Below are 23,013 nucleotides of genomic sequence, written 5' to 3' on the forward strand. Positions count from 1 at the left end.
ACACAGTTTCGACATTAAATGGTCTTAAACGCTGGAGTTTATGTGGAGCTGCTAATTCACCCTTTAACCCTGATGGTTGGCGCGCAGATTGCCAGTCACCATAGCAATGCAGGCAACTTTCGTCTAGCGTGGTAGCTAAAAAAAAATATACAAGTCGAACGTAATTTTGGAGACCGGTTTCTTCATAACAAGCGAAACAAATCACTGGTAGTGTCCTCATGTCTCTGTAGCTAGCAAGCTAAGTTTCCTGTTCCACCTTAAATGGTGCAGCAACTGCATTCTGGTGCTTCAGGCACAATATAAGGTGGAATGGGACACTGGCAAATGAGAAGCTGACTTGAGGCTTGTAAAAAGTTGAACATTGAGAGACATTTTACAAGAAACTGTTCGAGGAAAAACTTCCTGCCAGAGATGCGAGAAAAGCGGCTATAATTGAGCTAAAGCTTAAAGCAGAGTAAAGTCTGCAATTTTATTTATATTATATTTTACTTTATATATTATTTTTAGCCAATATTAGTACATTAGCATATACTGCGACATATTTACAGCCAAGATGGCAAAATGGACATAAATATTGTCGCCCACAAAGTGGTGTGATTTTCATTTAAAGGACAAAATGGTTCTTCTAACAGTTGGTTTGGTTCTAACAGGGGTTTGCTGACCCCTACCATTTTTCCTGAGGTATGAGTTTTATTATAAAAATCATACCAGATATGCAGCATACAAACAGTGCAAACTAGGGTAACGTTAACCCATTTAGCTGAATGGCTGAATCAGGGATGTTTCGATCCTGTTTCTAATGAAAACGCAGCTGCGCCTGATCACCTCCTGCCGTGTAATCTGTTGCCTCTCAAGTAGTCCACTTTGTTTTTTAGCCGTAGCCTAACATGGACACCAGACTGATGAGGACAAGCTTTGGACCAGCTGGTGCTGAAGCGTGAATGACTGTAATATTTTCCAAATTCCAGCAGTGTCTGACAGGCAGTTTACGGGATGCGCAGAAACAAATGTCTTGAGAGATTTGATGAAACTGAGGTTAGCTTCTAGAGTCAGATGTCCTGCTCCTTAAATGGTGCAGCATTTACGTCCAGAAGCCTGCACAGGTCCCTGGAAGTTCATTTGACCAAAAAGCTGGCAAATTAGACAAATTCAGCCTTTAAGACGTGAAATAATAGAAACAAGTGGGAACTAAAACAGAACGTTGTCACAGAATTAAAACAGCTTTGTCAGCAGGTCCATGTACATACACAGTTATGAGCACATGCTCGTAAATTCACAGTTGTACAAACACACAGCCAAAGTGACACCCTGTTATACACACAGACAGTCCGGCACCACACCACCCTTCACACAGCAGGACTGCAGACCAACGTCTGCAAACTGTGAATGCCATACGTTGCTATTGTTGTACTAAAGTAGGAAATATCTAAAAAGCAACTGAATGATGACGTCGCTGTGGCTCAGAAATAGAGCGAATGCTCTATTTATTTGGCGTTTGCTGACGTAAGGCCTCTTTGTAACTTTGAAATAGTTCAGAGACTCATGCGCCTTTAGCAGTCGAGGGTGGTGGATCGTTCACAGGTGAGCAGGTAAGAGGAAACTGCTATAACACAAGAAGAACAGAGACTCTGTGAGTTATCGTGTAAAAAGTCTAGATTAGGTGATTCTCTTTTTCTCTCTGTGTGTCATTAAGCAGTTATCAACAATACACTGATCAGGCATAACATGATGTCCTTGGTTTCTACGCTCACTGTCCATCTTATCAGCTCCACTTACTGTATAGCTGCACTCTGTAGTTCTACAGTTACAGACTGTAGTCCATCTGTTTCTCTGATACTCTGTTACCCTGTTCTTCAGTGGTCAGGACCCCCATGGACCCTCACAGAGCAGGTACTATTTGGGTGGTGGCTCATTCTCAACACTGCAGTGACACTGACGTGGTGGTGGTGTAAGTGTGTTACTGTGTGTTGTGCTGGTACAAGTGGATCACTTTTAAACACTGTCCACTCACTGTCCACTCTATTAGACACTCCTACCTTGTCAGTCCACCTTGTAGATGTAAAGTCAGAGACGACAGCTCATCTGCTGCTGCTGCTCAGTTTGTGTTAGTCATCCTCTAGTCCTTCATCAGTGGACAGACGCCACTTGGACGGATGGTTGGTGGACAAAACTCCAGTAGCACTGCTGTGTCTGATCCACTCAGACCAGCACAACATGCACTAATACACCACCACCACCATGTCAGCATTACTGCAGTGCTGAGAATGAGTACTCAATAGTACCTGCTCTGTGAGGGTCTATGGAGGTCCTGAGCACTGAAGAACAGGGTAAACGGGGGCTGTCTTCTGATACTGATATAACGCTGATCTCTACAGAGCCCTGTTGGTGACATCCTGTACAAATAAAGATATTGCATGGCCAGGATTTAATGGGAACAAGATCCTTATGCATGGCCATGACAGTAAGGTATGGGAATGAGATAATTAAGCCTTGAGCACAGCTTAAGGCATGATCTCGTTCCCACACCTTACCAAGTCGCGGCCACCCAGGAGTTCAGTAAGGCGAGAGTTTACAGACACCGTTACGTTTTAGAATTGATTGAGGCGTCAAGAACAGCGTATAATTTTAACTGAGGTTCCTGTTGAATGTGATAGAAAAGACACGTCTGCAGCTGCAGCAGGGAAAGAAAACAGTGGGGCTATGAGCTCAGCTAAAGCAGTGTTATCTGTTATAGACAGTCTACCTCAGCTCAGGTTCTCCGTCTCTGACGAGTGTCCACAGAAATACAGAGTTCCAGTCTGGCTTTGATGCTGTTGAGATGCAAAATTCTGAATCCTTCCCGAAATCATCTGACTTGTGTTTTGTGCACATGCGAATGTTGCTCAGTACAAATGCCGTATAGAACATTTATAGCAGCAGCTACTTTTTAACTGTTACCTCTTTCACAGACTTTCTTTTTCCATGCAAGCTGTTCCGAATTGTAAGTGTACAGTGATTGACTGAGAATAAAAACTTGTTAATTATACAGAAATTGTATCTTTACAAAGTTGAGGGGTCATGCCAGGTAGTGCTGATATTGCCACACGCTCACCAGCTGTAATAATCCAGATGAACTCTGGGAGAGGTCAAAATCTTTATAGGTTATAGGTTTACAGGTTCTCGAATAAAAAGCTTGATGTTTTTAGAGTTATACCACAGATTGTCACGATTTTTGTTCTGAATGTTTATATAGAAGGCTGGCCTATTGATTAAGCTATTTGACAGCCTGACTCTCTTCTAAATAAATACAATTATCGCGCTGCTGCTGTGGTTTACTGATTTACTGTTTTTTTTTGTTTTGTTTCAACAGCCGAACCCAAAAGATGCAACCTCTGCCAACCTCTTTGCCTGACCCTGTTTGGATTCAGCCACGGAAGTGTTTGCAGTTCAGCCAAGCATGAGGCTGTTGGCCTCCTCATTTGAATTGTGGCTCTGTCAGGCTCCTCTCTTCCTCATGGAGTTTTAATAGCCACAGAAAACCTGAGTGTTCTTGGAGAACAGACAGACACATGGACACATACACAGTTATGTATGAAAGCATTGAGGTATAGCAGCCCGTCTGCCAATTTTTAGAGTTTTTTACTTGCATAGTGATTGAGAACAAGAGGGAGTGAAAGAGAGAGAGAGAGAGAGAGAGAGAGAGTGGGGTCCCATGCTCCGTCGGGCCGAAGTACTTTCACCATGAGCAGTGCTTTAGGCAAAGACAAAGACTGCAAGGAGAAGGAGGCCAAAGCTCCGTCTGGTAAGGAGCGGGAGAAGGAGCCGAAGACGCCTGGCAGCTTGGGCAAAGAGGGCAAGGAATCCAAAACCAAAGGGAAAGATGCCAAAGACGGGAAGAAAGACGCAAGCGGCGCGCCGCCGGCCGTGGCCTTCTCTGTGGACAACACGATAAAACGGCCTAACCCGGCGCAGGGCATCCGCAAGAAGTCCAGCAACGCTGAGGTGATCAAGGAGCTCGGCAAGTGCCGGGATGAGAACTCGACACGCCTGGACCTGTCCAAGCGCTCCATCCACCTGCTGCCCTCGTCCATCAAGGAGCTGACGCAGGTGACTGAGCTTTACCTGTACAGCAACAAGCTGCAGAGCCTGCCGGCCGAAGTGGGCTGCCTGTCGGGCCTGGTGACGCTCGCCTTGAGCGAGAACTCACTCACCAGTCTGCCCGACTCCCTGGACAACCTGAAGAAGCTGCGCATGCTGGACCTGCGGCACAACAAGCTGCGGGAGATCCCAGCCGTGGTGTACCGTGTCACTTCACTCACCACGCTCTACTTGCGCTTCAACCGCATCACTGCCGTTGAGAAGGACATCCGGAACCTGGCCAAGCTCACCATGCTCAGCATCCGCGAGAACAAGATCAAGCAGCTGCCGGCTGAGATTGGTGAGTGACCGAACTCTGGAAGCTACCATAGAAGGCACATTGATGAATAAGTGTGCTGTAGGTCTGTAGGACTCTTGAATGGGGAATGAGCTGCTAGATCAGGGATGCGCTGTTCTACCACTGAATGGTTTCTGCACAGTCCTTAACTGTTACCTACGCTATCACACCAGATTCCACCAGCCAGGAGCTAGAATACTGATGTGTTGAAACTAGGACTGCACATTGTTTGTCTTTTGTTCATGTGTTGTGAATCATTGTTGCAGTATTGGTCCTTGCAATAGTGACAGCCTCAAATTCCAGGTGAAATAATATCCAATAGCCACTGCTGTGAAAGCAGTCCTCCTAGGATCTCACAGCCCCAAAGGACATGTTCGAAAACAAGGCAGGACTTAATATGGGATTGATGCCACCCAAGTGGTTCATCTTTCTCTCTTATATACATTTTGTATATGCAAAACTAGGCAAGTTTGTAACATGTACATCTACCGCCCTATTTGAGCTGTATTAGTTTTACCAGAGGAGGTTTGGTAACATAACCTGTGCATGATTTGATTGGTGATTCATACAGGATGAAGGATGGGTGTAATTTCCCCAAACTACCCAAAGAGCCCAGATTTAATTGTTATCGCATGGATGTTTGAGTTGTTTGCCCGCTTCCGAGCGATATAACCCAGAACAAAATGGTCCTCTAAGCCCTATGGTCCTCCACTAAATCCACACTTTGGTAACATCAACAATGTGCAGACTTAAAGGGTATAAGACCTTGAGAGTAAGCGTGTGCATTTGGGACTTGCAGGTTCTACATGTGCTGCACGCTTGAGCTAATTTGCTTGTTGTCAGCATCTAAATTTAGGTTGCAAGCAAAATGAAGCTCGGTGAAAAGTAAAACTAATAAATGCATTTTCGTTCATATCTGAATGTCTGCCGTATTTGTCAGACAGCTGTAAACAAAACTGTCTACTGATTGCCCCAGTAAGGGTGCAAAGGAGGTGCTTGTTTACCCCCCTTTGAGCGTCAAAATAAGAAATGGGAGACCCGACAGCTTGTCCCCCCGTGCATGTGCAGTTTTACGACGCAGTTGTACCATTTAAGAGTGGGCCTACCTGCTGTACAGCTAAATGGCAAATATGGCACCAGGAAGAAAGCGCAGAAGAGAAGGTGACACCCAGTGTCATGAACTAAAAGATTAAGGAACTGGGGCAAGTCCAGCTCCATTTTAGCAGTTAACCTTGTTTTCAAGTTGTGAAAAAAAGGAAAAATGGAGGTTCTATTATATGTTCCACAGTTTTTGTGATATTGATTTGGCCAGTGCTACTTTGACTGAGGGAGCTTTGAGTTCAACAAGTTATAGAAAATAATGTGCTCAGGAATAACCTATTAGAAAACTATGGACATGGCAAATTCATACTGAATTAAAATACAGGTGATCTCCGTAAGCTCTCCAGTAACAGTATCTCCCCAGGTCAAACTAATCCAGCTCAAATAGGGCTTTAGCTAAAAATAATGCTGTTCACTAAGGGGGGATAGTTTAAGGGATGGACTCTTTCAGAAGTCATACAGACAGTCTTAAGGCTTGAATCTGATTGGATGCCATATCAGTTGGCAGTATAGCAAAAATATGTGGGTAGTGGTTTCAATAACAATCTTAAATTCTTGGTATTAATAAGGCAAATGTGAAGTACCAATAACTATTTTGGGGTGGAGGCCTGGACTCCCGTGATTTGCACTGCTGCAATATCTTGCGGCGTGGGGCTCATTTTCAGTGTTGCACGCTGAAGCAAAGAGTAACCAGCCAACTGTAGGCCGGAGCAGGTCGTAGCATGCATGGAGAAATATCTTACAAATGAATGAAAAGCCTAAATTAAGTAGAACTGTCACTAAATCATATATATAATGTATATCAATGTTGTTGGAAGAAAACCTCATATCTCCATAATGCTAACTTTACAGGAGAAGGAAAAAACCCACTTTACCTTTAATGGAACCAGAATCTTTTCCAAGTCATTGTGGGCCATTTGTTTTGGTCCATTCATCATGAAATTCATATCCAATATAAAGGATAACAGGCATTTTCAAATTATGTCAAAAACTGAAAAATGACAAACATGGAGATGCAAGGTTTTGTTCCGACAGCGGTGATGTGTATGTGTGTGTAGTGTGTGTGTGTATACACTCACTTGCCACTTTGTTAGGTACACCTTGCTAGTAAAAGGTTGGACCCCCTTTTGCCTTCATTCCTCGTGACACACTTTCAACAAGGTGTTGGAAACGTTCCTCAGAGATTCTGGTTGGTTATTTGAGTTCCTGTTGCCTTTCTATCATCTGGAACCAGTCTGCCCATTCTCCTCTGACCTCTCACATCAACAAGGCATTTTCATCCACACAACTGACCACTCACTGGATATTTCCTCTTTTTCGGACCGTTCTCTGTAAACCCTAGAGATGGTTGTGTGTGAAAATCCCAGTATCCAAAAATCCCAGACCAGCCCGTCTGGCACCAACAACCATGCCACGTTCAAAGTCCCTTAAATCACCTTTCCTCCCCATTTTGATGCTCGGTCTGCACTTCAGCAGGTTGTCTTGACCACCTCTACATGCCTAAATGCAGTAAGTTGAACTTAATAAAGTGGCGTGCGTGCGCATATATATATATATATATATATATATATATAAAATATGTGTGTGATATGATAAGTAAAACAGTTCAAATTAATGAAGTCATTCTAAAGGACAAATTCTTGTGACTTACAGAGATGGAGGAGCCTTTAGTCCACAGCTGCCAGGCCAAGCAAAACACCAAAAACAGCCATTCTGTGGTTTAAAACCTGCTTAGTGTTACTGGGAATAAATGGTGTTTGGTGAAATTACTTACAGTAAGCCTGATCACCATGACTGCCCTGTTATTTCAGCAGAGACAAGGTATTTTTGAATAGACTAGGTTGGATATTGGATGTCAGTTCGGCTTGACACAACTGTGTGGGCGGGAGCGGGACAAAACGTTTCGGTTACGAGCGAAGCCTGACAAACGATTTTGATTTTCTGCGAGAGTGGGATAAAATCTTGGGGGAACAGGTCTGAAAACGCAGTCCTGTGTAGACCTCTAGTTTGGGTAACATAAAGGTGGATTTACAGTATTTGAATTAAGACTGTGGGTACTCTGATGAGTTGGTGTTCATGTAACCCAACTGTAGTAGATTATTTTGGCCAGTCTCTTAAACTTTTGCCCGCTTAATTGATTTTACCCAGTGTTTTTGCTGCTGATGTAGCAGTGTAATCAGAGCACTAATATTTTGTTCATATCGAGCAGTCATTGCTGTGGACCAGTGAATTTTCTTAATCTTAAATTGTGAGTGTTTCGTCCACTTGTGCCTTTCTGGAATCACGGAATAAATGCAGGGCCTGGCAGAATCTCTGGAGGAAAAGACTTGCTGAAAGCACTACATGTTTGATTCTTGCTGTATCACTGCATTGAGATTGATGTCTCTGTGTTTGGTCTACAGGCGAACTGTGTAACCTGATCACTCTGGACGTTGCCCACAATCAGCTGGAGCATCTCCCGAAGGAGATCGGCAACTGCACACAGATTACCAATTTGGACTTACAGCACAACGAGCTTCTTGACCTACCTGAGACTATAGGTACATATTCTCTTACATTCTTACTTCTCTGTTTCTTCGTTTAAATTTATTTAGAGAATTACGACGTTTTTAGGGCCACCGTTAATAAAAATAGTAGACTTCGAGAATAAACTTGTAATATTTCAAGAATAAAGTCGTAATATTTTGAGATAAAAGTCGGACTATTTCAAGTAAAAAAGTTGTAATGTTTTGAGAGAAAAAGTAGAATCACGACATTAAAGTGATATTAATACCAGGAAAGGTTGTAATATTGTGTTTATACTTTCATATCAGTTTCACCCATAAAGAAAGACTCCCTGTCTCTCCTGGACCATCAGCACCAGCTTGTTATTGGTATACAGAACAGCTGAGGAGGAAACTGTGTTTATCTAGAATAAAGATCCAGACGGACTCGGAGGAAACCGTCTGTCTGTTTTGTTGAAGGAGAATCGCAGGCAGGGTCGTCTACACGGCTGTCAGGGGCTACATCTCCGCACCATTCAAAGAGGGCATGAAGTTTCACAGACGATCAAAATGATCAATCCACAAAGAGACAGGAGTGAGTGGATCCCAGTACGGCAACCGAGACCTCGTTATGGCAGCCCCCCTACAGATAGACCATTTTATCTTCCAAATATTACGACTTCTTTCATTGAAATATTACGACTTTATTCTCGAAACGGTAGTTTTTTTTTCTGACAGTCAACCTACCGAGACAAGTTTCAGAATTTGCTCTCTTGGTTTTGCACTGGAGCTGCGAGGCTAATTTAGCTGACACATGGACACAAGATACACACGGAATTCTGGTGTCAGGTTTACAGCGACTGCTGTGATTGACTTTTGTCAATTTTCATAAATAGCTGTATGTTATATAGTGTCAAAAACCGCATAAGCAAGTGTTATAATGTTACTATTGTTATTATTATGTTACTGTTATGATTTAACGTTGCTTGAGGCAAGTGTGATGATTTAGGCCTCGTTTATAAAACCTACTTGAATTCTAAATTTTATCTCAAGATTAGTTCCCAGCATTTGCATGAAAACAACAAATTTTTACCTACAACACAGAATACAGTTTTGAGATCAAGTCTGTGTATATGAACGCTTTATTATAAACGGGGCCTGATTATATAAGCTCCAATTAGTTAGCCACATTAGCATTGTAGCTCAAGTGTGAAACTAAAGAGGCAAACTTTGGACAGCGAACTAGTCAGGGGTCATCTTGTTAGACATTGGGTTGTATTGCGGTGAAATCCAGGGGCTAACAAGAGTACACCCCCTCTAAAACCCACCTCTCGAATGTCTCTAGTCCATCCACTTTTAACAAGTATAATGGTAACACAGTAGGCGACCCTGCCCGTCTGCAGGGACAGCAGAGGAGGGGAAAGTTCAGCTCCTCACTGCTGAAATCAGATATTCACCAGCTTCTTGTCTCAATTTTCCTGTTCCACCTTAAATGGTGCAGCAGTTACATTCTGGTGCTTCAGGCATCAGTACTGCTGGACTATTTAAGGTGGAACAGGGAAATTAGCTAGCTAGCTACAGACTTTAGCATAGTACTAACGATTTTTTAATGCTTGTTCTGAAGAAAAGGACCATAATACATACATATGATGTAAACTTTGGCCAAGCTACAACTTAATGCGGCAAAGACATACACTGGTGGTCACTTGGTGTTCTAAGGCATTGCTTTAACCAACATCTGCAAAAGTCTGCAGACTCACGAATCTGGAGCGGTTTAACACTTTTTAAAAATAATTGTTTTAGGCAATCTGTCGAGTATAAACCGCCTGGGTCTGCGGTACAACAGGCTGTCGGCAATCCCCCGATCGTTAGCGAAGTGCCGGGAGCTGGAAGAGCTAAACCTAGAAAACAACAACATCTCTGTGCTACCTGAGGTAAGAACAAAGGCCTGTGGATTTCTCCTCTCTCCGAAGGGAGAGTTCAGCTGAACAGTGCAAGAGGGAAAGCCAACATTGGACGCTGGTGTGATGTCATTCGAGCTTTGCAGCATCACTGCCAATATTAGCTTTCCTTCACTGTTATGAGCATCAGCTTTTTTAGTATTACCTCCAAGAGCAGGTGCCAAAGAGGACTGCAGAGTTTTCTCTGATCGAACACATCTGTTGACCTCCGAGTGGCTTGATGACTCAATTAGCTGATGGTTTTGACACATTTATTCGAACTGTTTTGGTCAGATCAGGGCATGGCGTATTTCTTCGATTTTGTAATGCACAGTTTCTGTTTATTTGTTGAATTTAACATACTGAGGGAAGAAATGTGGCGTTATCATTGTTAGCTACCAAGACAATCTGCTTCCATTTAGCTCGTGCATGAAATTGATCTAGAACATGTTTGTTTCTGTGAGCTGTCGTCATTGTTATGAGAGTTAAACGACCGTCTACAAATTACACGGCAATCAGTGTGGCAATCATCGGGGTCCAAGCACTACAGACCTTATGAAGCCAACATTTTACCCTTTATTTATAACAGATGTGGGCATATTATCGTTTTTTTACCTCGATGCAGTAAGCAGCAAGGTATCAAAATAAGAAAAGTACAATATTTGGACATAATTTCTACTTGCGTAGTACATATTACTGCAACGCTGTATTTACGTGTCCTTAAATATTGACATTGAGAAATGTTTTCAAACTGTAATCCTCTGCCTAAGTTGAAGTCCCACATGGACTCAACACAAGACAAAGACCACATCACGGGCACCAACCATCACGTCACTCTCTAAGCTTCTTACTCCTAAACCCCTGACCCAGCGACCCAGGCCTGACCAGCTCCATCAGCTTATTGAGTTGGCCAGTTGATTCTGAGGCCCATGCTAGTCAGACACTCGGGTTTACAGGGTCAAAACCCACAGGAGTTAGGCTGAATGATAAACCAGTTTTGGGGCAAGGGGGAAATTTTGAATTAAATGTTTTGGTCAACCTGTGCTGTAGAGCCAGTTCTTCAGAGGTCTCAAGGTTAGAGGTCAATGGAAAATCAAGATTAAACCTGATTTGACAGTTTTCCTGACATGTAATAAAGAAAGCTGCCTGACTACTTCATATGTGTTGTTGTGTCGTTTCGTTCCTGCGGTCAGGGCCTGCTCTCGAGCCTGGTGAACCTGACGAGTCTGACGTTGGCGCGGAACTGTTTCCAGTCATACCCGGTGGGCGGCCCGTCACAGTTCTCCACCATCTACTCGCTTAACATGGAGCACAACCGCATTAATAAGATCCCTTTCGGCATCTTCTCCCGTGCCAAGGTCCTCAGCAAGCTCAACATGAAGGTGAGGAGAACGTGGGTGGGGGAGATTTGCTACCTAAACCCGGATTTCCATGACCTACGAAAGCCGACTCTCGTATTTCTTTCATGCTACGTCACTTGCTGACTTGCAGGAGCGCCGTCTATGTGGTGCAAAACTTTTCAGTTATCAGAACGTCCCCACCGATGTTCTAAAGTACCTCCCAGATGTCCTTAAAACATCAGGATCACTGAGCAATACTGAAATCATGGCAGGGTGTGTGGTGTGAAAGGGGCTTTACTAACAGCAGCTCAGCACAGGATGTCCTTCGGGGAAGATGAGGAAGGTGGGTGGGGAGATTTATATGAAGCTAGAATGTGTGCGTGTGTATTAAAGCTTTAATGGGTTTTTGGTCAGAACGCGAACGTTCAGAACGAAATATTATCCCGGCCAAGCTTCACAAGTTTGCTTCATGCGAGTCGCTGTGATGCACTTTTTGACTCTTGAGCAGAAATAGTTACTTTACTTAGTCTCATTATTAGCTGCAGACGTTTCGTTTTACAGAAGTAAACCCCTACTTTAAACCTTCAGGGGTGGAATATATAAAATGTATATTTAAAAATAAGATGATGAACATTCAGTTTGTATGAGGGTTGAAGCACTATAGGCAAAAACTGAGTGAGAGAGTTATTTGGTATGTAGGCTGTGAATCATAAGGCATACCAGCGGGAGTCGGTCAAGAGCAAGTCCTAGTCGAGTTGGGAGTGATGCGCATGTGCATATGTTTTCTTTAGTTTAGATCAATTTGAATCGGGAGTCAGTTGAGGTTGAATCGAGTGGGGAATCAGTTAAGGGTGAGTCCGAATAGAGTCGGGAGCTAGTTAAGAGCAATTCAGAGTTGAATTGTGGGTCAGTTAAGGATGATCCGAATCGGGAGTCAGTAAGGGCAGGTCCCTCAGCTAATTTGAGTAGATTCAGGAGTCATTTAGTGATGAGTCAAGTCAGAAGTCAGTTTGGCCTAAATTTAACCATGTCACCTCCAGTGTTTTCCAGTTTAATTTTAATTTATTGCCATTATAATCTTCAGCAGTATAATCACTATGTATTGCATGCATATCGAGCTGCCCTGCATTTGCAAGTCAAATTCCAATCGCGCTGCTGTGCTGCTGCTTTTCTGCCGATTTCTTGTAGATGGCCGTTGTGACCGTAGAGCAGGCGGAGGGGAAAAAGGATTAAGCCTTGCTCAGGGTTATGCTGGCAATAGCAGGATGCTGTCAGCTGGGATTGAACCTGCCTTGGTTCAAAGCTGAGTTAGCCTTTATTTTTAGGCAGCTGTGTTGCCCACACAGATACTGCTGCTCCAGCTGAATATGGGGACTGTGTTCCAAATACAGCTTGATTCTCTTCTGCTGAAGAAAGTAATCTCTGAAATGTGACCAGGTGGGATTTACGTACGTTCCCCTCACGTGTCACGAGTCAGTCGGATTCACTCTCCCGTCTTCCTCATCCGCTCTGTTCTTCCTGGCCTTCTCACTGGTGAAGGTCTGATTGCGCTCTGCTTACTCTAATGCCATTCCAATGCTGTAATGAATGCTGGCTAGTGTTAGTGGTTGTTCCTGCTGAAATGCTTTGTGTCTGGAGAAAATCTTACATGCAGTGCCACCTAATGGCCATCTTAATTAGTCCTTTAAGGTGGGATGGATTTAAAAAAAAAAAAAAAAAAAAAAACCTATGTGAGAAAAATACTAGTTGTACATTAAAACAAGGCCAGTGAAAACTGTGCATAAAAAATGTATAACATACACCGATCAGGCATAACACTGACCACCTCTTCATTTCTGCGCTCATTGTCCATCTTATCAGCGCCACTTACTGTATAGCTGCACTCTGTAGTTCTACAGTTACAGACTGTAGTCCATCTGTTTCTCTGATATTCTGTTACCCTGTTCTTCAGTGGTCAGGACCCCCATGGACCCTCACAGAGCAGGTACTATTTGGGTGGTGGGTCATTCTCAGCACTGCAGTGACACTGATGTGGTGGTGTGTGTTGTGCTGGTCTGAGTGGATCAGACACAGCAGTGCTGCTGGAGTTTATAAACACTGTGTCCACTCACTGTCCACTCTATTAGACACTCCCACCTTGCAGCTGGGGCTGGGACTGGTTCCTTTGACTTGCATTAAAAGTAAAGTGTGTTTTTTCCTTCTCCTGTAAAGTCACTGTTCTGGAGATACAAGGTTTTCTTCCCACAACAGCGATTTATTACCTAATGAAACAATTTGTACAAAGAAATTAATCAACACCAAATCAGCTACTTGTTGCTATGCAGTTACTATTCGCTGGTTGTCTGTAAACCTGGTCCAGAGCTGTCTTTATGTTCCACGCAGTCGTTCAGTGTTTTAGAAGTAGTAAGTATACTTGTGATATACTTCAAGAAGTATATCGCTGTTGTCCAAACCAAACCTCGTATCTCCAAAAATCGTAACTTTACAGGAGAAGGAAAAAACATACTTTACTTTTAATGTAAGTCAATGGAACAAGAGTTTTTTCCTTCTTGGCCATTTCTTTTGGTCTTTTTGTCATGAAAGTTACACACCATGTAAAGACAGACAGGTCTTTTTAAATTATGAGAGAAACTGGAAAACGACAAAAATGGAGATACGAAGTTTTGTTCCGACAGCAGCAATATTGTCACATACGTTATCATTATTGTGAAGACTTTTTATTCCCATGGCCAGCCTAGGTGGGATTTTCCTGTTCAGAGGTCGTATAAAAGTTACAGCCAACCAGTTTGTGGTCCTTGAATGACAGTCACAGACCGGAATTTGTCACGGTATCTTTAGGATGCTTTGAAATCGGATCAACATCTGGTCACAATATTAAAAATGCACTGAATAAGCAAATAGCCATATTGTTACTACACTAACGTCTCTTGCACTTTATTTGAACCTCAACAAAATCAGCAGCTGTCATGTTTGTTTTACCGATGGTTCGCAGGATAACCAGCTGACGTCGTTGCCGCTGGACTTCGGCACGTGGACCAGCATGGTGGAGCTGAATCTGGCCACCAACCAGCTGACCAAGATCCCTGAGGATATCTGCGGCCTTGCGTCCCTCGAGGTTTGGTTCACGTCCTGTTTTCTGATACAGCCATCGATTGAGACAGTCATTTTTCCCTCAGCATCCTTTCCCCTCAGGGGGAGGAGTCCCAGATGTCATGTCCCATTACTTTATTAGCTCAAGTGAAGCTTTTTTATTATTAGCAACAGATATATAGTACAAGACATAGACAGGTACGTTATGACAAGGCAAGCCACAAAGAGAGGAGAGAGAGAGGAAAAAAAAACTTAAAAGAAATTAACAGATAATACGTTAGACAAACAAATTAAGTGAGACAAAAAGAAAAAAATATTAATAATTATAATATGACAGACAGGCAGTATGCCAAGTAAATACAGTGGTAAGACACACGCAAATTGAACATAATTATATACAATAGTCTGTTACATCAGTAATAAGTTGGCAATATAGCCTTGCTGTGCAGGAGAGAGGAAGAGCCAGGGCACCCCAAAGGAACCCTGTCTTCTGTTCCCCCCTATACTCTGTCATACTTTGTCATACTCATTACCCCCCCTCCCCCCCTTCATTTCTTTTTATCACTCTGACATATTGCTGCAGCCAGTGCTTCTGTGAAGTTTGAGCATAGCAGTGGCGAGAGTGGACATCCTTGTCTGGTACCACGACAAAGTGTAAAGTGTGGTGAGATGATGTCATTAGTTATAACAGAAGCCATGGGTGACGATTATAGTATTTGGATCCAGTGTATAAATGATGTACCGAAGTCAAATTTATGTAATGTACTGAAGAGAATATCCCAGTTTACTTTATCAAAGGCTTTTTCAGCATCTAAAGATAATTGTTTTCCTATTAATTTTCTTTGTAAAGTCAATAAGGTTGATAAGGCGTCGTGTGTTATGTGACGACTGTCTTCCTTTTATAAAGCCTGTTTGATCTGGGTGGATAAGTTTGGATGTAACTTTTTCCAGTCTTGTTGAGTGCTTTACTTATAATTTTTAAGTCTGTGTTTATAAGTGATATTGGACGGTAACGTGAGCATAGTGTTGAATCTCAAGTGAAGCTTGTTAGAAGACCCCTTGGTGCGTCAAGGGATCGAGTGTCAACTTCAGTTGCCCAGAATTCATTGTGATTTTTTTCCTTTTTATACCGCGACAAAATGAGCAGAGCTGTTTATAAGCAAGGACATACTGCAATACAACGCTTGACTTTAAGCTCAGATCCTCACTCTGGCCAAGTCTGTGCCTAGTTGGCTTTAGTCTGCAGATTTTTGGGTCAGTTGGAGTCGACAGTTGCAGAGAGAATCGCGATGTGTGTGAGGAGCGCATGCTGCCAGTTAGTCTGGTATATTGCTTTAGAATACATACAAATAAACATAAATACAATAGAATGTAGTACACATTTTGTTTCTAACATACTAACGTTATTAAGATGTTTGTTAATGTGTTTGATTCCAGCACCTGATGTAATTTAATGAAAGATTGATTAGATAAACTCTGAATTTGACAGTAACTGTAAATACTGGAAACTGGAACTGTAAATGATCCAAACACATTTGTACATCAAATCACAGTGTATTGATTAATTGTATTTATTCTAATGCTAGTTTTGAACAAGTAAACTCTCGCTGCTCAAATATATTGCTTTAAATATTATTTTCCCAAATTGCCCGAGACTTTCACACAGTACTGTATATCCATACAGCTCTCAGCAGAGCTGTAGATCATCAGAGCTTTAGTTCTGCAGCGGATCGTTAGTTGAAGGAAAGCTCTTTGTTTTCTTCTTGAATTGGAGCTCAGCTCCTTCTCCATTCTTCTCCTCCTGCAGGTTCTCATATTGTCCAATAACCTTCTGAAGAAGTTACCCCATGGAATTGGTAACTTGCGGAAGCTACGCGAGCTCGACTTAGAGGAGAACAAGCTGGAGTCCCTTCCGAACGAGATCGCCTACCTTAAAGACCTACAGGTAACACACTTGTCTTCTTACTGTCTTCGTGAGGCCATTTCTTATCAGCTTAGCTTATAACTAAGTTCCACCAATGATTCAAAATGTCTACTAATAAAATTATTAAGATTTAAAGTCATTCAGAGTGATTTGGTGTGAAATTCTTCGTTCTAGAGGACCTTGGAGTCGGAATTGTTCGCAGCGTGGTGATTGGAACCAGACGTCTAACTAGTTTAATGTGTCTAAAAGCTCCCTCGCAGAAAGTTATTTCGTGAAGTGCTTATGAATTCACTGCCTGATGCCCCATGCATTGTTATATGATAACTTTCAGAAGGTTTTGGCTTGAAATATATTTTCTAAAAGAGGTTCATGGTGGAGAGATACATATACAGGCTTTTACAAGGCAAAATAGGAAAGATTCCACATTTACCACTGTTTCACCATCGAACGTAACATATGAAAACTCCTATTTCAGTCTGCTTTTTTGAACATAATGTGCTTATATGGGCCATTCTGCTGAAGTGGTTCAGTAGTTAAAAAAAAAAAGCAATGAAATATTCAGACTTTAGATCTTTACAAGCATTACATCATGATCTTTATGAACCTGAGGCATTCATAGAGGTAGTGATGAGCTAAATATTTACAAAATCATCATTTATAGGCTGCTTTCTTTTGGGAGGTCTCGGGATGTTTATTCAAAAGAATTCTGTTCCATATTTTCATATCACTACCGAAGGTTTTAGTGTGTAGGTGGAGCCTTATTTTAGCCATGCCCCTGTATTTTAGAGCAGGAAGTGAGACTCCCTGTCTGTCTTGGCCACGTGGTGAGCAGTTAGTTTTAAGTAAATGTGTCTCGAAGTCTGGAAATCAGTGTGGAGCATTGAATTGTCACCAACACACGTTTTTTATGCAGTTGTGTTTTAAAGATATATTATATATGTATTTTTTATATATATATAATATGATTATGTGTGTACAGCTGTTCAAAGCTGTGTTTGCTAGTCATGTACTGGCTAGCGTTTTTGAGTTGTGCTAAAAATGGGCTAAACTGTCACTCCTGAAACATTTAGTAAAGTTTATGCTTAAAATGAGCTAAACTGTCACTACCAAAACAGTCACTAATAAAATATTTGGTAAAGTTTATTGTTTTGGTAGTGAAAAAATAGAATGTTCAGTGATTTATTTTAATGAATTTAAAATAATTGAGTTATAAGATCGCTCAAAGCAAAAGCATTTTAGTCTGAAGTTAAAGTCTGAAATGTGTTTTTCCTTTGAAGCAGTTTGGTATAATGACCCATATTGGTCTTAAAGGCACAGTAACACAAACAGCCTGATGAACTGTAAGGGAGAAAGAGAGGTTGGAAAATGGTCATGTGAAAATGAAGTATGACAGTTCTTCAGTTATAAAATCTCATGAACGTAATTCATGAAGTGGGACTCAAGCAGAAAATAAAATACAAGAAAAAAAGTAGGATGTTAGAGCTGTAAAGGCCACTGATGTCCTTTGGTTCTAAATGTATGTGGATTTTATTTTTAGAAACTTGTGTTGACCAACAACCAGTTGACCACATTGCCAAGAGGAATCGGTCACCTGACCAACCTGACTCACCTGGGTCTGGGAGAGAACCTCCTGCAGCACCTACCTGAGGAGATTGGTGAGTAAACAAGCGAGTACATGGTTTCCCAAAAAATCTGTTTTTTAAAGCCCTGGGTGTTAAAACAATAACCCTAATTACTGGAGTAAGAAAAATGCAAGACAAACATTTGTTTGAAACTGAGCATTACCAAACTAGCCATAGGATTTTGGCTTCACATGAGAGTGCATGTATTTGGAATGAAACACTTGTGTCTGTTTTCTATTGCTTGAAAACTGATTCACATCCTCGTCTTTTGCCCAGGAACACTGGAGAACCTGGAGGAGCTGTACCTGAACGACAACCCCAACCTGCACAGCCTGCCGTTCGAGCTGGCGCTGTGCAGCAAGCTGTCCATTATGAGCATCGAGAACTGCCCCCTCAGCCACCTTCCGCCGCAGATCGTCGCTGGAGGCCCTTCGTTCATCATCCAGTTTCTCAAGATGCAGGGACCGTACCGCGCCATGGTGTAGTCGGCCAGCCCTGCGGGGGCCAAGCACTGTACAAACGAACCGACAAAAAAAAAAAAAAGCGAAAGAAAAACAGAACGGCAGAAAAATATTCAATGTTCAATTCAAGAACATCCTTGTCATTTATAGATATATGTCAGAGAGACGACAAGGCAGATTATCGGAAACCGGATCACTGATCATGCCAATAGATGAATCATAGCCAGTTTAGGAACCCTTTCCACCCAATCACGTCTAGGAAAAAAGAAGAGGAATGATTACGTAGACTTCTGTTGCCAAACCTTGCGATCTCTTAGGAGTACAGCTGCTGAAGCACTCTCTCTATCTGAGCATTTAAACCACATTGCCAACTTTATTCAGTCCGTGAGAAAAACAGTTGTATGCAAAAAAACAACAAAAAAAATTTTCATTTCATTTTTTGCTGCTGCTGCCATAATCGACTTTTTTTTTTATTGTGTTCTCTTGATATTCCCTTATTTTTTTCCGCCTTTTTAAAGACCATCCCATGCCGAATGATTTTTGTTTTTGTACAGAGGTTGTATCTGTTGGGTGTTGGGTATCTGAGAACAAGTGTAGTTGTTAAACCATTCTCTCTTTTCCATATATATATATATATATATATATATATATATATATATACACACACACATATATAATATCTTGCTGTTGTCGAAACAAAATCTCGCATCTCCAAAATGGCGACTTTACAGGAGAAGGAAAAAACATACTTTACTTTTAATGTAAGTCAATGGAACCAGACGTCTTTCTAAGTAATTCTAGGCCATTTCTTCTGGTCCATTCATTATAAAATGTACACACAATGTAAATGGCAACAGGCACTTTCACATTACGTCAAAAACTGAGAAACGACAAAAATGGAGATACGAGGTTTTGTTCCGACAGCAGCGATACACACATTGAAATTGTGCCTATCCAGCACGATTTGCTGGTTCATTTCTGAAAGTAAATGTTCTTGAGGTGTTTCATACAAAAAAAAACAATGATTTTACGAAAGTATAATTTATTGAATAATTCCTTTATATAGCTTGTTTTGTAATTATTCTTTCAGAACTTTCACCTTTTTTCTTTATTCTTTTTTTTTATTATTATTATTATTTTTTATTAATTCCCATCCACTAATAGATTGAACTAACTCGCTGACGGCTTTATCTGCGTTGCGTCGATGCGATTTATCGCAGCTTTTAAATCCAAAACATGTTACACGTTAAAGCAGACCAGTTTGGGATCACGTTCCAGTTTGATTAGTTGGAGTTTCAACTCCAGCGATTTAAACGGTTTAAAACTTCGTCACATATTTTTGGCTGCAGGCGTATTTAGGGTCCCACGGTTTATGCTGCTTTTTCCGCCCCACCATATCTTCAGTGTTTGCGTTCCAGATCGCAGTACGTATAGTGTAGTGTTATATATGGTCGCGTGAGAAAGTTTGCACACCCACGTGAAACGACGTTTTGTTCATTTTTGTGAAAAAGTGAAAATCACCTCTAAACCTGATGTTTTGTCTGTGAATTTTGGTGCGCAATTTCTGTTGATCAGCCAAAAACAGAAAACATAAAATGTAATATGTGCCTTAACATTTGCACACGTGACATCTTATGTTAACTACGGCATATAAACAGCAATTGTGCACTAAAATGCGCAAGAGTGCGTTGTTTATTATAAAACGTGAACTTATTTTCATTTAGAAAAGCAACAAAACTGCGGTTTTGTCTGGGCGCACAAACTTTTTCACACAACGATACTGCATACTATACTGATGGTGGTTTACTGTTGTCATGCTGTTCAGTACGCTAATACTTGTTCTTGCTGTTCTACCCTAGGTAGGACGGAAGTGCGCCTATTGGAACGCAGCCCTGTGTCTGTAGCGAGGCCACAGCAGGCTTTCTATTATTATCTATTTTTTCTTCTGGTTTCGTTTCTTTCTGCTTCCTCTTCATGCCGACACTCTCCTTTTCTTTATTCTCACGTTCTCTTGGCCTCGTCCGACGCTGCCTCTCGACGCCATCACTTTTTTTATTTTTTTAATGCACTTTGTAAGCGATATCCGGCGTCGTCCTTGACTTTTAAAAGGCCGCGTTCCGATTTGAACGTTTGGATGGGGGCATTTTTAATCCTGTAGTGAAGTATTTTATGCTTTATTTGATCAGTCTATCATGTATGGTTTATATGTTTGAACGAATACGAGTTTGCCTCAGCAGATTTAACGAAAAAAGAAATCTGTCAACAGCCGAATTTCTTGGTTTCTGAGGCTTTTATGCTATCAACTCTTTATTAAATATTTTGATTTAAGCTGTACGTCTGATTAGTCTGTTGGTGTGTTTATGGACATCTTTAAAGAAAAAGAGAAAGGAAAAAAAATTGCGCCCATATCTCTGGTATTATTATTATTATTATTATTATTACTTTGTTTTGCAAAGTATTGCGATTAAGGGGAAGTCCACCAACATTTCAAAGTTGGCACCTAAATCAAGCATTGAGAAACTAAACAAGGTCGTTCAGAGTTGTTTAGTGTGAAATGGCTTGTAGAGCAACACGGGTTTCTTCGCAGTGGTGGTGATCAGAACCAGGAGTATCTACAACTCGGATATAGCCCTTTTATTTACCATGCAAAATGACCAGTGAGCCTACTCAGGTGGATGAATAATAAAGTAGGTATGGGAAGGTTTTTTGGGAACCTGCATGTTGTCGCTGAACAAAACCTCGTATCACGGATGAGTGTTCTGAATTTTTAATGGAGAAATTCATTTAACCAAGTTATTTTAGAGCATTAATGTTGGTCTGTTGAACGTGAAATTGGCTCGGTTAGTGTAGTGGGTAACACCTCTGCCTTCTATGCTGTAGGCTGGGGTTCAATCCCCCACCTGTTCAGCACCCTATACTATACCAATAGGAGTCCTTGGGCAAGACTCCTAACACCACCTTCACCTGCCTGTGTGCATTGATCAAACTGTAAGTCGTTCTGGATAAGAGCGTCTGCCAAACGCCGTAAATGTAAATGAAATTTTAACACAATGTGAAGATGCCAAAATGTGTCAACAAACGAAAAACAGCAAAATTTGATATGCAAGGTTTTGTGCCGGTTCAATCCGATAACTGCAGAAAGTCAGATTTTGTCAGTGATCCGATCAACGCGTTTACAGGCTCTTGAGTGATCAGATAATAGAGAAACTCCAGGTCTACAGGAGTCAGGCAGTGATCAGACTCCTTTACAACCAGCCAATAAACTCACAGAAGGAGACGGGACGTAAACTCAAACTTCCTGAGCAGCTTTTTTTTAAAAGATTGAGCTGAAAATGTGAACTTCATCTAGAAGATGAAGAATATCTGAATCCTTCAATTCGTCACACGTATTTGGTTTCAGAGCTGCTCCAAAAGTGTTTTACTGCGTCTCGCGGCGACGCTGCTCGCTTACTCCGGTACTGTCTGCTCTCGCGCACCCGCAGACTGAGACGTCCGAAAGAAATCAGAGTAAGAGCCTACAGCACTGAGAGGTCTGATTACCGGGCTAAAGTCCAGCCTGTTTATCGGATTTCTAGGCCGTAAACCACCGAGAACAGACTTCAGAAAGTATGTTTAAGAACAAAATCTAATGTGAAAACTATCAAACTGCTTCAGGCATCAGGCTGCGTAAACATTCTCATACCAATCTCATTTCACTGCCGTCGGATCCAAACCTCGTATCTGCAAAATGGTAACTTTACAGGAGAAGGTAAAAACACACTTCGCTTTCAATGTAAGTCAATGGAACCCGACGTCTTTCCGAGCCATTTTGAGCCCTTTCTTTCGGTCCGTTCATCATAAAATTTACACACAATGTAAAGAAGAACAGACATTTTCAACTTAAGCCAAAAACTGAAAAACGATGAAAATTTCACATCAAACCTCTTCATAAGGACGACCGTTGAATTGGGCAGAAAGTTTGGAAATTGGTGGAATTCCCCTCCAAGGCCCTTGATGTTTGGATCTAGCCTTTACGAATGTTTTCATTTTACTTTTTAATCTTTTTTTTTTTTAAATAATGAAATGATCATTTCCTGTTTATATCAAGTGACCGATCGTTAAAGCAGTCCAGCTAGTTTATCAGCCCAGTTTGAAAAGCAGTTTAAACGCAGTGTCATGTGCTCTTTTCTTTTTCTTCTTTCCTTCTTTCTTCCTTTCTTTCTCTTCACTATTTTGAAGAAGTTCAGCAGCAGTTCGCGGCCGGAAACAGCACAACCCGCCGCTGCGCTCGTGGACGTCTTTAACGCATCTTTAACACGTAAACACGGCGCTGTAAAGCGACACACCCAGCAGAGACGAAGAGCTACACGACCAACCGGCGTGAACAGCACAGACTGAAGAGAAACAAAAACGACGACGACAACACAAAGTAAACACTTGTAAAAAGGGCTTTTTCTGTTCTCGCTTGCCGATTCGCCGCAGAGGCACTGCATTCCTGGTTTTGTATAAAAGCTTAGATAAAAAAGAGAAAATGTACATTTGATTTTTTTCTTCCTTTTTGTGTAATTACGAGTTATAGCTGTTAACGAAATGGAATTATGATGATGATGATGATGATGATGATTATTGTTATGTGAAATAAATGCCTTCGACGAGTAC

The 23,013-nt window shown here is 41.6% G+C and overlaps 1 protein-coding gene across 3 annotated transcripts in view; it reads left to right on the plus strand.

The window, feature by feature from the left end:
- shoc2 (SHOC2 leucine rich repeat scaffold protein) overlaps nt 1-20,709 on the plus strand; it is a 35,367-nt gene extending 14,658 nt beyond the window's left edge. For all 3 annotated transcript variants that reach the window (XM_017683505.2, XM_017683507.2, XM_017683506.2), the window contains exons 2-9: nt 3,350-4,417; nt 7,918-8,055; nt 9,802-9,932; nt 11,132-11,320; nt 14,271-14,393; nt 16,176-16,313; nt 17,830-17,947; nt 18,191-20,709. In XM_017683505.2, the coding sequence (XP_017538994.1) occupies nt 3,721-4,417; nt 7,918-8,055; nt 9,802-9,932; nt 11,132-11,320; nt 14,271-14,393; nt 16,176-16,313; nt 17,830-17,947; nt 18,191-18,399 (1,743 nt within the window). In that variant the 5' untranslated portion in view covers nt 3,350-3,720 and the 3' untranslated portion in view covers nt 18,400-20,709. The remainder of the gene's footprint in view (nt 1-3,349; nt 4,418-7,917; nt 8,056-9,801; nt 9,933-11,131; nt 11,321-14,270; nt 14,394-16,175; nt 16,314-17,829; nt 17,948-18,190) is intronic.
- Nucleotides 20,710-23,013: the final 2,304 nt, after the last annotated feature.

The sequence above is a fragment of the Pygocentrus nattereri genome, chromosome 25, assembly GCF_015220715.1.
Source record: "Pygocentrus nattereri isolate fPygNat1 chromosome 25, fPygNat1.pri, whole genome shotgun sequence".
Taxonomy (NCBI): domain Eukaryota; kingdom Metazoa; phylum Chordata; class Actinopteri; order Characiformes; family Serrasalmidae; genus Pygocentrus; species Pygocentrus nattereri.